This window comes from Aethalodelphis obliquidens, unplaced genomic scaffold (genome assembly GCF_003676395.1).
Source record: "Aethalodelphis obliquidens isolate GAN/ISIS:26980383/991018 unplaced genomic scaffold, ASM367639v1 scaffold30, whole genome shotgun sequence".
NCBI lineage: Eukaryota > Metazoa > Chordata > Mammalia > Artiodactyla > Delphinidae > Aethalodelphis > Aethalodelphis obliquidens.
This window is the reverse complement of record NW_020837974.1, coordinates 10,162,328-10,178,138: the sequence shown is the minus strand read 5'-3', so window position 1 is coordinate 10,178,138 and position 15,811 is coordinate 10,162,328. Positions and strand designations below refer to the sequence as shown.

The following is a 15,811-nucleotide window of genomic DNA, read 5'->3' as shown; positions in this document are numbered from 1 at the left end:
GAAATGCAAGTTCAGGTGACAGGAAGCTGCAGCACCGTCTTTTTTTTGCCTGTGAAATGCTTGTGTCCAGAAAGTCCATCTCATTTGATTGGCAAGAAAAAGCACCGAAGTGATATGCAGTAAGCACGTGCTCACAGCAACCCACAGTGCCCACTCAGGCCAGACCCGCAGTCTGCAAGTCTCGGGTAGAGGCATTTACAGGAGAAAAGCTCAAAGTTGCAAAAAGTCCATTCAGAGTCCACTGTTTTCTTGAGTGCATGGGGCTGAAGCCACTGTTTGATTGCATTAGAGAAAGACAGGCTGGCAGGGGAGTTAAGGCCTGGGACCCGGCACCTGGGATGGAATCCCAGCACCCCTACATCCTGGCGGTGTGACCTTGGGCAAGATGCTTGACCTGTCTGTGTGCTCAGTTTCTAAAACAGGGATAGTGATCATGTCCACTGCTTAGGTTGTTGTGAGGACTTAGACAAACCATGACCAGCACTTCAAATGGAGCCTGGTCCACTGTAAACTCCAGTAAGTATTAGCTGAGAGAGAAAATGCCCTTTAAGCTGGTCAGTGACAGTCTGCGGAGGCAGAGTTTGAAAAGCCCAGGGTTAGGGGATTTTTCTAAGGCTTCTCATGCGCATACAGTCACACTCTGGACGTGGAGATTCTGTCACTGCCCTCCAGGTACCTCACCAAGGACGCCAGGCATTTAGGGCTCTGAAAGGGGCAGCCAAAATGCTGTAGCATCCCACAGCTGCAAGCAAGTAAGGCTTCCTAGAAGAGGTGGCACTGGGAGCTGAGTCTGGGTGGAATAGGGAGATGTCAGGCGGTAGAGGTGCTGGGGATGAAAGAAGACAGGCCAGGCAGGGAGCAGGATGGAGGAGGTGGGGAGGGCACAGGGTGAGCCCCAGAGCCAATTCCCACGCCCGCCTGGGGTATCCATGACCTGTTGCTGCCCCAGAGAAAGGGGCTGGCTCAGCCCCAGCTCCCAAGCACCAGGTATGGAAAGCACAGAGTTGTCCTTGGCCTGCCCCACACCCAACTGCTTAGCAAGGTCCGCCCCTCCTCACCCGAGCCCCCTGCTTCTGCCGGCGCCAGTCCTTCTCATCTCCCCCCTGAATTATCCAAACAGCTTTGCCACCAGTCCCGTCTGCCTCCAGGACAGTGCAAATGGTTAGCACAGCCAGAGCCCTCTGGGCAGGAGGAACCACAGGAGCAAAGGCCTGGAGGCTGGAAAGAGAAAGGTGTATGCAGAGTGCAGGCTGGGACTTGTGGCCCGTGTGACCACAGCTTGGGGTTGGTGCAAATTGGTATGTTTTGTTCACGCAGAAACCCTGCAACGTGCACCTGCTACGTGCAGGGCCCAGTGGAAGACACAAAAGGAGCTTTGGTCCAGTGGGAAGAAAAGGTGTGTTCTCTGCCATAGGTAGAGGGTGAGAGGCCCAAAGACCCAGAAGGAGGGGACAGCTGGTACTGCGGGGGCTGAGTGGAGGCCCTGTGGCCTCACCAGAGGTGGTGCTGGGGTAGATGTCATGGTTCACTCTGAATCTCTGACTGTATCTCTGCCTTGCTCAAAACCGTTCTCAGACTGCCCCCCGATCCTTATCTGGCATTGTGAATATTCTTTGATCTGACTTCTGTCCTCTCTGGCTTTGCCCCATGTCTCCACCACACATGCCGTAGCTTTAGAGTAACTGTGGTAGTTTTTAAATACCCCAAATTCTTTGACACTGTTCCCTTCAAAAGCTGGACCTCCCTTGCCTTTAAGTGTGGGGTCTGGATTAGTGACTTTCTTCTAATGAGCAGAAGGGAATAGAAGCAATACTGCGAGGCTTCTGGGGCTAGGGCTTAAAAAGATAGCTTCTACCTGGCACTGCTTTGCTCTGTCTCTCTCTTGCTCTGTGGGAAGCCGGCTGCCATGTTGTAAGGACACTCAAGCATCCCTGTGGAGAGGCCCACAGTGGAGTGGAACTGAGGCCTCCCACCAACAGCCAGCCTGTGAGTGAGTCACCTTGACAACAGATCCTCCTGCCCCAGGCAAGCCTTCCAATGCCTGCAGCCCCAGCTAGCACCTGGGCTGCAACTTCATAAGAAACCCTCAGCCAGAAGTGCCCAGGTGTGCCATGCCCACATTCCTAGCCCATAGGAGCTGTGAGGGATACACAAGTTTGTTGTTTCAAGCGACTAGGTTTTCAGGTAACTTGTTATGCAATGGATAACTGATACGGTGACTATGTAATTTATCATCCAAATGGGGACACTTCTGAGAATAACAGGGAGCACTAAAAATAATTACCCTGGACAACAGGGCAAACCAGAATGTGTGATCGCCCTAGCCAGCTTTCATCCAGCCAGATAGCTCTTGAAGCCACCCTGGGGCTGGGTAAGTGGCTTTCTGGGATCACCTGTGCCTCAGGGTATAGGGTGGGAGAGCTAGTCCCCCTCTGTCCTCACGCCGGGTGCATGTCCAGGCCTCCTCAGGACCAGTGCTTCACTGCACTGACTCGTCTTCTGTTGCAAAGGACTGAGCTTGCGCTTCCTGGCAAATGTTTTTCTTATAACAGACCTCCGGTCTGAGGAACCAGCCCTGAATAAACCAGCCTAGCCCCACCGGTGCTGGAGCAGTCAGGTTCTGGTTGTCCAAGACCCAGTGTTGCACCTTGGCACAAGCAGACAGGCCTACCAGCATCGCCCCCAGCTGCCAGTTCCCCCAAACCTTTAGCCACTCAGTTTGTGGTGAGTGTGTTAAATTACACCTTCTAAGGGGAAGCTCACCTCTGGATGCCTTACACTCTTCCTTGCCTTGATTGTAATATATTGGACACACTTGGACCTCTGAGATCTAGGCTTACAAGCTTGGGGTCTCATCTGCCCACCCATGTTCCTGGCAGCATCATTCACAATAGCCAAAAGGTGGGAGCAACCCGAGTACCCATAGACAAATGCACGGATAAGCAAAATGTGGTCTGTACCTATAATGAAGTATCATCCAGTCTTAAAAAGGAAGGAAATTGTGACACATGCTACAACATGGATGAGCCTCGAGGACATTATGCTAAGTGAAATAAGCCAGCCACAGAAAGACAAATAGCGTTTGATTCCCCTTACATGAGGTACCTAGAGAAGTCAATTCATAGAGACAGAAAGTCAAGTGGTGGTTGCCAGGGGCTGGCGGGGGGGGGGGGTGAGTGGGGACTTGTTATTCAGTGAGTATAGAGTTTCAGTTTTGCAAGATGAAGAGTTCTGGAGATCAGTTACAAAACAATACGAATGCACTTACTACTGAACAGTAAACTTTAAAATGATCAAGATGATAAGTTTGATAGCATGTATGTTTTACGGAAATTTGGGGGACAAGAGAAAAAGGTAGGAGCCTGGCGAGTGTGCAGAACCAAAGGGCAGTGTGGTGGGTGAGTGGATGGCAGTGAGCCACGGCAGCGTGGGCAGCAGAGTCAGACCGAGGGAAAGAGCTGGCACCCAGTGAGACAGCGGCTTGGAGCACGTCATGCATTAACTCGCTTGATCCTCACAGTAACCCTTAGCACGTAGATACAATTACTGGCCCCGTTTTGCAGATGGGGGAACTGAGACACGCACTTTGCTCAAGATCACAAAACCAACAAGTGAAGAGTAGGGTTTTTTTTTTTAATAACAGCTTTATTGAGAGATAACTCACATACCACACACTTCACCCTCTTCAAGTGTACAACTCAGTAGCCTCTAGTGTATTCAGAGCTGTGCAGCCGTCACCACGGTCTAATTCCAAAACTCGTCCATCGTCACCCAAAAGAAACCATAAGCAGACATTCCCTAGCCCCTGGCAGCACTCATCTACTTTCTGCCTCTAGGGAGTTGCCTGTTCTGGACATTTCTTATCAATGGAATCATACAGTATGTGGTTCTGTGTGACTGGCTTCTTTCACGGAGCATCATGTTTTCAAGGTTCATCTGTGTTGTAGCCTGTGTGTCAATACGTCATTCCTTTTTATGATAGAATAGTATTCCATTGTATTGGATAGACCACATTTTGTTTATTCATCCATTGATGTATGTTTGGATTGTTTCCACATTTTTGTTATAAAGATCACTGCTGTGAACATCTGTGTACAAGTGTTGGTGTGAATGTGTGTTTTCATCTCTCTTGGGTAGATCCCTAGGGATGGAATTGCCGGGTCACGTGGTAACTCTGTGTTTAACATTTTGAGGATCTGCCAAGCTGTTTCCCACAGCGGCTGCACCATGTGACACACCTGAGGAGTAGGGATTTGAACCCAGGACCTCTGGCTGCAGAGTCCATGTTCGTAAACCACCACACTAGCTTAATATGGGCAGGAGCCTGGAGTCCCTTACCGGCTAGGTGACCACAGTCTGGGCTACTGAACCTCTGGGAGACTCGTTGTCTTTGTGGGCAAACAGGATTATGGGGAAGGGATAGCCCAGGTTAAGCACCCGGCCACAGCAGGCTTTGCCCATGGTCTTCCTGGTACAGCGCTCGCTGGAGCTTGGTGTCACCTAAGCAGACGCATCAGTGGAGGCAAGGAAGTGTGACATGTAGGTTCCTGTAGCTCTTGGGGTCCTTGGAGGGCCTGGGCAGCTGTCAGTGGAGAGGGGGCCTCCCCAGCTGACCCAGCCTAGGCTGTGGCCACCTGATCTGAGCCTAGGCTGCCGGGAGGTATACAGTTCTGGCAGGAAGGGAGTGGGGGGCAGTCAAGTCAGGCCTCCCTCCTCCCGCACAGGCCTCGGACCCTGGGCAGTACCAGGTGCATACGTTCAAGGTAGGGTTAGTTTTCCCTCCAAGGTGGGCCTCCTGGACGCTCCCCTGGACTTTCCTCTCCACCCTCAGGACCTCTCCACCAGGCCCACCTTCCTTGAGCCCCTCCCCACCCCACAATTTACTCCCTTTCTTGAGCAGGAAAGGCAGTGGGTGGAAATTTGTTCTCAAAGTTCAATCTTTTTCCTTCAGAGTTCAAAAATCACTGAGGCCGTGACTGATAGGATGGATTTAGAACAAACAAAGCTTTTAGCCTCGGCGATCTTTCTTGAGAGCCTACTACGTGTCAGGCTGCAGTAGGGTTTTCCATCCTTTTCCCTCACCAGGCTCCATAGGAAGGAGGGCTCCCAGCCAACGGTGGAGTCAGCGGCTCGTAACTCACCCCAATTCACACAGCAGACACCTAGCAGACTGGGGCTCAGGCCTGTGCTAAGGCCCATTTCTCAGGGGGCGTACACACTTGTAAGAGTCAAGAAAACGTGTTTTTAATCCAACGTCCACCATTTACCAGCTCTGTGACCTTGGACAGCTTGTTGAGAGCCTCAAAGGAGGCTCAGTTTCCCCATCTTTCAAATAGGCACCATGCTATCGAGCTCTTTGGGTTCCACTGAAGATTAAGTGGGAAATTTTACATCAAGGGCTTAGGCGTCTGACCCACAGTGAGCTGATCATTCATATGAATTCGACGGATAGCTTTTGAGGACCGAAGTGCCCTGGGCTGGACTGCACCCCTTGGCGAAGGGCCTCTGTCCCCGCGGTGCTGATGGTCTGTTCTGCTTTGAAATTGTTGGAAGGGCTGAGCTGGTGGTTGCAGGATGGAATGACTAATTCTGATTTTTATTTGACCAGGGGTGTTTTTTTTTTAATTGAGTGAGCTGTGGGGACTGACAGACTGGCCCAGGGGGCCGGGGATGGGGAGGCTAAAAGCAGAAGAGGAGTCTGCAGGCATGTGGACCCGAGAACCTTTGTGGTTAGGCCGGCGGCCCACCGTAAGGGCAGCTTGTCAGAGCCGAGAGTGCTGGTGTCCTTTCAAAGGCATGAGCTCTCCGCTCCCAGCAAGGTCCTGGGAGCCCTTCTCAGATGGTGGCGATCGCGAGACCCCTCAGTGCCCACCTGTACTGCCGGCCTCGCTTGGGCACCAGCTGTGTTGTTAAAACGCCCCGTAAAAAATCAAACCATTGGAAGGTTGCCCTGAGTTAATGCCCCGAGGAGCACTTGTTCTCAGAAGCCAGGACCCCTGAGTCCTCCTGCAGAATGAAGGTTCTTGCATCACCCCCACCCCTACCCCGCACACACACCTCTGTCCCATGAAGGCAGGTGTCCTCCGCAGACTCATCCCTTCACCCACCAAGGGCAGGGACTGGCCAAGGGGGATCCCCGTGGGAGCAGTTAGGTGCCTGTGAGGTCTGGAAGCCTGTGCCTCCAGCCTCCGAGGGCTTGTCTGCCACCCCAGGGGGAATCAAGCCCATGGGGCAGTGGCTTGGGAAGGCAGAGGCTGCACCGTGGAGAGGGTTCATTCTTGCCTTCTGGGGTTTCCTTACACCTGGCGTGGATTCTTGGCCCTTGAGGCTTCCTTCATCTCCACTAGTTCCCAAGTGTGTCTCGATACCCATTCTGTGCCACATGCTGGCCCTTTGAGGGCTTGGACACCAACCCTGGACTCGTTGTGGACAGCACGGTGGGGAAGACGGCTCTCCAAGATCTTGATTACACTAATCTGGTGAGAGGAAAGTCCTCAAGGCTCGGGGGAGCTCGAGGTACAGGGGAGGAAGTACAGTTGAGTCCAGGTGGGTCGGGGAGGGCTTCCGGGAGAGGTGGCATTGAGCCAGGCTTGAAGCATTGAGGTAGAGAAGGGACTTCCAAGAAGGTGGCACAGCATGTGCAAAAGCACAGAGCCCTGGCCAATGTGGCCCATGGTGAGCTGGAGCAGCGTGGGAGCTGGAGGGGATGGCCCCGTTATGAGGGGAGAGAGGGCTCTGTCCAGCCTCCTCGGTCAGGACCTGGTCACTGGTGTAATCCCAGGGCTGAAGAAGGCTCGTGGGAGAGGGGAGGGCAGGGCAGGTAAGGAAGAGGACAGCTGGGGGAAATGGCCCAGTGGAAAAGGAAATGAGAGAGAATGTGGTGTGGGAAATCTAGGCTAGCGAAATGCCACTTCTGGGTGTATACCCGAAAGGATTGGAAGCAGGGTCTCAAATATTTGTACACCCATGTTCACAGCAGCGTTATTCACAACAACAAAAACATGGAAGCAACCCAAGTATCCATTGACTGATGAACTGATAAGCAAAATGTGGTGTATGCGTACAGTAGAATACTGTTCAGCCTTAAAAAGGAAGGAAATTCTGACACCTGCTACAACACGGATGAACCTTGGGGACTGAGTGGTATAAGCCAATCACAAAGGATAAATACTGTACAAATTCATAGAGACAGAAAGTAGAATGGTGACGCACAGGGGCTGGTGATGGGGAGAATGGGGAGTTATCGTTTAATAGAGACAGAGTTTCAGTTTTACAAGACGAAAAGAGTTATGGGGATGGGTGGTGGTGACGGTTGCACAACAGTGTAAATGTAGTTAATACCACTGAGCTGTATACCTTAAAGTCATTAAGATGGTAAGTTTTTTGTGTATTTAATATAATAAAATGCATGCTGAACAACAGACAACAAATCCAGGCTAGTGAGAATGAGAAGAAAGTTGAGAGGTGGAGGTGTTGCAGGGTGTCACGGGGGTGTGGAGAGGATTGTCACTGACAGAGCATGAGTCTTGATGGATCTGAGTTTGAACCCTCACTGTGCCGCCTGTATTAGTCAGCTTGCGCTGCAATAACAAAATACCACAGCCTGGGTGGCTTAAACAACAGAAATTTATTTCTCAGTTTTGGAAGTTGGTAATCCAAGATTAGGACGCCAGTAGATTCACTTCCTGATGAGGGCTCTCTTCTTGGCTTGCAGATGGCCGCCTTCTCCCTGTGCCCTCACATGGTCTTTTCTCGGTGCAGGTGCGTGGACAGAGAAAGCAAGCGATATCTCTCTCTTCCTCTCTTAGGGCACTAGCCCCATCACGGGGCCCCATCCTCATGACCTTATCCAAACCTAATCACCTCCCAGAGTCCCCACCTCCAAATACCATCCCATCGGGGGTTAGGCCTTCAACATATGAATTTGTGGCGGACACAGACATTCAGTCCATATGCCCCATTTGGAGTCATTTCACTTCAGTAAGTCTCAGTTTTCATATCTGGAAAGTGCTGATGAGCCTCTGGAGTCCTGTTGGAGCCTCATGTGCTCTTGTGCATCCAATGCCTGGCCTCTAGGAGTTGCTCATCAGGCCTTGGCTGTCATCAGCTAGGCTTCCCTGAGCATCTGCCATTCTCCATAACCCCTCGATGTCCCCAGATGGTCTGGGGCTCTGGGAGATGCTCATTTCCCCCCTTGCAGGCTGTGCTTTGGGCCTCTCTGACTGGGTCTGGTGCTGGGGTCTCTAAGCAGGAGGGTGAGCACAGACCAGGTCTCAGGAAGGCTTAGGTGGGCTGTTTGTCTTCACGTTGAGGCTGGAGATCTTGGGATACCTTCCCCATTCTTTGTTTACCCACCCCTGAAGGACCTAGGCTTACTTGGGTAGTGGGGGCGGTGACCAAGCAGCTTCTAGCTGGAGAGAATGCAGAGTGCCAGGGTCTGCTTTAAGATGACAGGTCACCTGGCTTCTTAGGTGGGTCAGGGTCAGGCCCCCTCCCAAACAGAGGGTTGCAGGTGGGCAAGAGAGGTTGTACCCCAGCCTGGGGGAGGCAGGGAGCCCCATCATCCTCTGATCCTCCTCCATTCTTGTGGCATCAGGCTATGTCTGGGCTGTCGCCTGGGTCCTGGGCAGGAAGGAGGAGAGGATTGTGACTGCCAGGGTCACAGCACAAGTGAACAGCAGGGCTGGGGTTTGATCCCCGGGATAGTCTGGCCCCCAACGCCATGACCCTGGCCATGACACCCTCCTTCCTGCACCCTCTCAGTGGCCCCTGCTGGCATGCCACTCTTACCTGGCTCCCCTGCCTTGGCAGTCCACCTTGGCCCTATCGCCTCCTTGCCTCTGTTTTTTTTTTTCCTTCGTTTTAAATGTTTGGATAGATAGCAAATTCACAATTTATTAGAATTCCAAAGTTACACAAAGGTGCCCAGTAAAAGCTTCCTCCCACCCTTGTTCTTCAGCCAACAATTCCCACCCCCACGGACAAGGAGATCAGTGGGGATCTCAGTGATATTTCCTGTGTGTGCGTGTGTATATATATATGTGTGTGTGTGTGTGTATGCAAATACGCATATGTAGTATTTTCTCTCTCTCTCTCTCTTTTTTTTTTTTAACATAAATTGGTGTTAAACCTTGCTCACTATTCCCATTCTGCACCGTGGTATTCTTCAGCTGAAGTTCGTCTTAGTGGTGATTCACATCCTTCATTTTAACTGTTGCACAGTTTCCCAAGGACCAGGTGACCATCATATCTTTAAACTTACTCCGCAGGTGGACCTTTGTTCCCAACCTTTTTTGTCAGTATTTACAATTAATGCCATAACGTGTAACTTGGGGCACAGGCCTTATTTTTCATGCGTGAGAATATGCCTACAGGCAAATGCCTAGAAGCAGAACCCGGGGTCAGAGCACGTGTGTTGGAAAAGTCCTCACGTAGTGGCTGCGGGAAGGGGTTCCCATTGACAGCCCTGTCTGGGGGTCCTGGGCCTGCTTCCCACCACCTCACCACCCAGTGTGTCATCAGATAGCCCGGTAGGTAAAGGACCCCTCTATGTCCCCTTCCATTCTGGGGGTGCGTGTTTATGCACATACATGCCAGCCCTGAGGCATTTGCTTGTCTTCTTGTTTGGGGCCCTCTGTCACCGTTCATCTTATTTCCCCCAGCCAGCTCACAGGACCCCAGTGGGCTGTGGCAGGTCTTAAGCCTTTCACCTCCAGAGCACCCAGCCTCTAGTCGGCCCACCATAGTTAAAGCCCTGATTTTATTTGCTCTCATATCAGGGTATTTGCCCATCTCTGTGGCCAGCTCCCCCGCTGTCCGCCTCCATGTGCAGGTGAAGACATCTGTCTGCAAGGCCCTGGGGCCCAGGTAGCCACACCCACATTCAAGCATCCCCAGTGTGCCCAGCCCTTGAAGCTGAGTCCACACCTCCAGAGGCTGCCCCCTCACAGGTCCAGAGCTCTCTCACCTCCACAAATGTTGGAAACTGGCCCAGGTCCCAGCACCCCCAGGCCTTTCCACCTTCCTGCCAGATTTAGCTGATGGGGAGGCTCCAGGCTCTGGGAGCAGCTGGGCCTGAGCAGTGCCCTCCCTGGGGCTTCACAGCTGTCCCAGAGGTAAAGTGTGCCAGACCCCATAAAGATACCCGCCCGCCCCAGGGCGGTGGGTAGGCAGCTTCTGGCCCCTGTTGCCCTCAGAGAGCTCTGGAAGAGCCTTCTTGCCGCTGCCAAAGATGCAGCAAGAAGCTCACCCCCCTCCTGTGCAGGTGGAGGATGCTAGCATCACAGAGGCCCAGGCCTACCCGCTTACCAGTCACATGTAGCATGTTCTGCCCACTTAACTCACGGCCTTTGGTGGAGTGTTAGCCTTTCCAGTCCTCAGTTTCTTCATCTGCAAAATGGGGTGATAACACTGACTTGGCCAGCTCATCAGAAATTCCTTTTAACATCGTTATGTTCTGATTACTTGAACGCCACTGTCTCCCTTACTTTCTCTCCCTCCACGACTTTGGCAAATTGGATGTGGCCCTGGGATATAGGCCACAGCCAAGTGAGAATTTTAATAAAAGTGAAATATTTGGCCCAGAGCCCATGGAAGGCCCTTGGGGCCTGGCCCTTCTCACTGTGGGGCAGGGCCACTAGACTGTCATTGAGCTGCTCCAGGCAGCTCAGAGAGGTAATGACAGGTACAAACCCAGCAAAAGAAAACGCCGCATCCCCCAGGAGAGGTTGGGTAATAAGGAGCTGACAGTGGGTGCCTGTGTTGATTTTCGGCCCATCCTGACTTTGGGAAGTTGGTGTCACCATCAACCAGGAGTGCAGGACAACACGACAGCTTGGGCCGGGGCTTCCTTTGCAGGCATGTCTCAGCCATAGCTGGACCCCCAGGCCAGGCGCACTTTGGAAGCAGCAGGGGCTGACGACCCCTGTCCAGTAAGTAAGCATAGCTCTGCTGCTGACTGAGCCTGCCCCAGCCTGGGACAGCTAGGGAGAGTAGACTGACCAGAGGGTTCTTTGCCCCAGGGCAGGTAGGTGCAGGGCTGGAGGCTGGCCACAAAGGGGTCCTTTCCAGCCCTCTCCTGCCCCAGCCTAAGGTCTGGGACGGCACCATTTGGGTGTAAGCGCTGCCCTCCCTGGTGGAGAATGTTAGCACACTGAATAGCTAGTTCTCGGCCACTCTGGGCTGGACCCAGCCTGACATCTTTAGTTCAGCTCTTTTATTTCATGGATTTGGAACTGAGTCCATAAAGGAGAGGACTAGCCAAGGCACGTGGCGGTCACACTGATTCCCCCAGGTGCAGACAGGCCCTGGGGAGCTAGGCTGCGGCTCAGCTCAGAGCCCCTTCCCTTCAGCTTGGGAACCATTCTGTACCGTTTCTCATGGGCTTATGTTCATTGCAGCCCTTTTCCCATCATCTCTGGTCATTTGTCCAGTTGTTTCACGAGTCTCAGTAGCCGTCAGTGTCTTTAAGGGTATTGTGGACTGAATGTTTGTGTCCCCCCAAAACTCATATGCTAAAGCCCTAACCCCTAGTGGGAATGTATTTGGAGATAGGCCTTTAGGAAGTAATTAAAATTAAAAGAGGTCATAACGGTGGGGCCCTGATCCAATAGGATTAGTGTCCTTAGGAGAAGAGGCACCAGAGAGCTCGCTTGCTTTCTCCCCACATGTGCACAGAAGGAAGGCCAGGCAAGGATGTAGCCTTCATCAAGCCAGGAGGGAGCCCTCTCCAGAAACGCTGCCAGCACTCCGTTCTACTTCCATCCTCCAGAGCTGTGAGAAAATAAACTTCTGTTGCTTAAGGCCCCCAGTGCTTTGTTCTGGCAGCCCTGGCTGTTGTTGCCCTATGTGTCCCCCATGCCACCCTAGCCCTCCTGGACTGCTGAGATTGAGGACCAGTGGAAAGAGCCCCGACAAGACTGTCCCAAAGCCTCAGGGAGCCCATCTTGGTAATGGGAGGGTGAAGAGAGAGGCAGGTAGGTCAGGTACTCGTGGGCACAATAGCAATTTTCCTGCCCTTTCTCCCTGGCTCAAGGTTGAGCTCATTAAAAGAGCTAAGTGTCGGGAATTCCGTGGTGGTCCAGTGGTTAGGACTGTGCGCTATCAACAGGTTCGATCCCTGGTCTGGGAACTAAGATCCTGCAAGCCGTGCAGCGTAACCAAAAAAAAAAAAAAACCAAAAACAAACAAAAAAAAGAGCTAATTGTCAGTGCTAGACATTTTACCCCCTGAGCTAAGTGAACAACCGGGGGGCTTTTCCTGGGGGAAAGTAGTGGTAAACTCGAGACCCCGCCTCATGCCAGCAGCTAGTCCTTCACTCCTGAGGACCTCAGTGAGGTTCCGGACATCATGGAGACAGAGATGGCATCTGGACCTGGAATGGTCCCAGGGCCTGTGGCTTGGGGGTTAACCGCAGCCGAATGACCTGGAGCTGCAGGCCACGGAGGCAACGTGGACATTGTTTCAGGTGGAGGCTGCTTGCTCCTGAATGAGTGATGGGTAGAAAAGTTCCAGAACTGTACTGTCCAAGTCGGTAGCCTCTAGTTCACATTTAGTTAATATGAACTCTAGCTAAGTTCATATTAATTAAAATCAAGTAAGATTTTTTTAAAAATTCAATTCTTTAGCCACACTAGCCTCATTTCATAGCACTCAGTAGCCACACGTGGCTGGTGGCTAACCCACCTGGACAACGCAGGTGTAGACCATTTTCATCATTCCAGGAAGCTCTTCTGGATAGCACTGTTCTAGGTTTGTTTGGACTCAGTAGAGAGAATGCCAGGTTCATTTCAACGATGGCTGTCCTGACTTAGGGTTGGGCGGAGTGGGGTCGCACCTGGCTGTACGTGCCACCCTTTGCAGGCAGATGCCGGGGGTACACCCCGTGGGCTCCTGGTCAGAGCAGTCGGGTACGCTGTAGTGGGATGTGGTTGAACCTAGGCTGGCCTGGCCAGCAGGAATTGGCTCCGTCTGGGGATCTCAGGGCTCCTCTCTGACATCCCAGCCGCTCCCACACTTAGCTCTGCTTCAGCTTTCTGCTCCAGCGCCACCACCTCCAGGGTGCCCTCCCTGAGCCCCAGACCCCCAGCACTCCCCCGCTTGCCCTTCTCTGCTTATTCCCTGCATCCACCCCGCCTATGTAAACACATCATCACGTCTGCGTCCCCAGCTAGCGCAGCGCTGGGCCCGTGGAACTGCGGTGGACAGGGCAGCGGCTTGGCAAAGCTGGAGCCGCAGTCCTTCCGACGCAGGCCCTGTGTTCTGACTCTGGGGGTGACAAGGCGCCAGCCCAAAGCGCGGGGAGACACAGAGCATGCCCAGGGTCACCCAGCTTGCTAGGAGTCGAGGCTGAACAGGCCCAGCTGGAGGTGCTGAAGCCCAGTTGGAGCAGGGAGCAGCTGAGATGCCCAGGTCAGCATCCAGAGCTGGCAGGTGGTCACAGGCCATCTTCTGCTTCACCTGGTTTACATGTCGCTTAACCTACTCCTGACCCCACCTCAGAGGCAGCCCAGTGAGCTCTAAGGGGTCCCAGGGGCCGTTAGCTCGGGACCCCGCCACCTTACTCCAGGCACCGATCCCATGAGTGGTCACACACACAGATACCCCTTCATCCAGGAAATTGACTGCCCCTCAATCCCAAGACATTTGAGAACTTCAGGGGGACTAGGAAGGGAAAAATGGGGAATCTGTAGGCCAGACATGTTTTCCTTGGCCCACGCGGTGTGTTTTTTGAAAAGTACACCAACATTTAGCTCTCTCCTCCTCGCTTCCAAGATGACCAAGAAAAGAAGGGATAATGGTCGTGCCAAAAAGGGCCGCGGCCTCATGCAGCCTATTCGCTGCACCAGCTGTGCCCAACGCATGCCCGAGGATGAGGCCATTAAGAAGTTCGTCATTCGGAACATCGTAGAGGCCACAGCTGTCAGGGACATTTCCGAAGCGAGGGTTTTCTGTGCCTGTGTGCTTCCCAAGCTGTGTGTGAACCTGCATTACTGCGTGAATTGTGCCGTTCACTGCACAGTAGTCAGGAGTCATTCTCGGGAAGCCCGGAAGGACCGAACACCTCCACCCCGATTTAGGCCTGCGGGTGCTGCCCCACAACCTCCGCCAAAGCCCATGGAAGGAGCTAAGTCCTTAAAGACTGAAGAATACTGTCCCCTGGAAAGACAATAAAGTGGAAATTATACTTAAAAAAAAAAAATAGGGACTTCCCTCGTGGCGCAGTGGTTAAGAATCCGCCTGCCAATGCAGGGGACACGGTTCAAGCCCTGGTCCGGGAAGATCCCACATGCCGCGGAGCAGCTAAGCCCGTGCACCACAACTACTGAGCCTGTGCTCTAGAGCCCGTGAGCCACAACTACTGAGCCCACGTGGCACAACTACTGAAGCCCGCGTGCCTAGAGCCTGTGCTCCGCAACAAGAGAAGCCATCACAGTGAGAAGCCTGCGCACCGCAACGAAGAGTAGCTCCCGCTCACTGCAAGTAGAGAAAGCCTGCGCGCAGCAACGAAGACCTGATGCAGCCCAAAATAAATTTAAAAAGTACACCAACATTTAAATATTGAGAGAGATCACCAAAATCTGGATTTCCAGCTTTTCTGGAAAAATTGGAAGATCTTGCAACCCAGGGCCCACGTTTTACAGTACATCGGAGCTGAGTGGCAGCTGCCCCTCTTTGGTAGGAAAGGAGCCGCCGCACCCGCCCCCAGGCAGCCTCAGTCCCTTCCATACCCTGGTGTCCCCCACCACCCCACCTCCACTGAGACCAGGTACCAGGCCCATTTGTCATCGTGCTGTTACTGGCCTGTTTCTTGGGTACAGAAAAATATGTCTCTGCTATTCTGCCCCAAAAGTGCTAGGAAGAAAAAGAGGCTGAGAGGGCCATGGGCTTCTTGGTACAAGTGAAGAATGTTCCTGGGTATGGAATATGCAAAGCGTGTCTGACCCCTGGTTCTCTTCACCTGAGTATCTTGCACACCTTTGAGCTGTAACCCCCTGTTAAGGCATTTCCAAGCTCTTCCTTGATGTCCTCCTCCCATCCTCCGTCCACCCCCTTCGGTTTCTTGTCCCTGAAACCCCTGCAGAAACACATGTGCGTCTGTGTCCGACTCCCTATCTTGGGGGGCTCGGCTGACACTGCTGACTTGGTAAAGTTGGTAGCAGCTGAGCAGACCTCCTCTTGGGGCTCCTGACCGTCCTCCCAGGCTCCCAGCTGGAGGGACACAGGGGCCAGGGGTCTGATTGGGCAGGCTCACGGGCTTCGGTTTCTGGGTCCTGCATCCCCTGGGCGGCCCCCCGGTGGTCCACGGTGAATGGAGTATGAAGCCAGCTCCCCCCACCTAAGAGAAGATGGGACTCAAGCAGATACAGAGAGGCAGGTGCAGAGATAGAACAGCGAGATTGCCAGTGAGATGTGGGAACTGCTCTCCATGCAGCCAAAGTGAGCTGCTTAAGACACAGACCCTCAAACATTTCAAAGCCACCTTTTTCCTTTTTTTTTAATGGACCTCAGGTGCACAGAATGCAATTACTCATGATCCTTGTTCTGTGACATACTTATCGATCCTAGCTTTCAAGTTACGTTTGTTTATTGTTTGAATAAGAATACCCCCCACTGCGACCATGACATGATGGTAACTGCTGTCCACCCACACTTATCTTTCCCTTGACTTTTACAAACAGTTTTGTCCTGTGTATACACCTGATAAGGGCATCTGACTGTATTTTCTGGGGCTTTCCTTTTTCCACTCAACGATGTATTACAAAGTATAGATGATATTCCATGTTTCCCTGGCTGTACACAATTGGACCAC

General features: G+C 52.7%; 2 protein-coding genes across 2 annotated transcripts in view; both read left to right on the top strand.

The window, feature by feature from the left end:
• The window catches only part of CASTOR2 (cytosolic arginine sensor for mTORC1 subunit 2), a 54,986-nt gene that overhangs the window by 5,345 nt on the left and 33,830 nt on the right, over positions 1–15,811 (top strand). The window lies entirely within an intron of this gene.
• On the top strand, positions 7,253–14,200 carry LOC113630600 (40S ribosomal protein S26-like). The gene has a single exon (XM_027126197.1). The coding sequence runs from the start codon at positions 13,579–13,581 to the stop codon at positions 14,170–14,172; it is 594 nt and encodes a 197-aa protein (XP_026981998.1). The 5' UTR covers positions 7,253–13,578; the 3' UTR covers positions 14,173–14,200.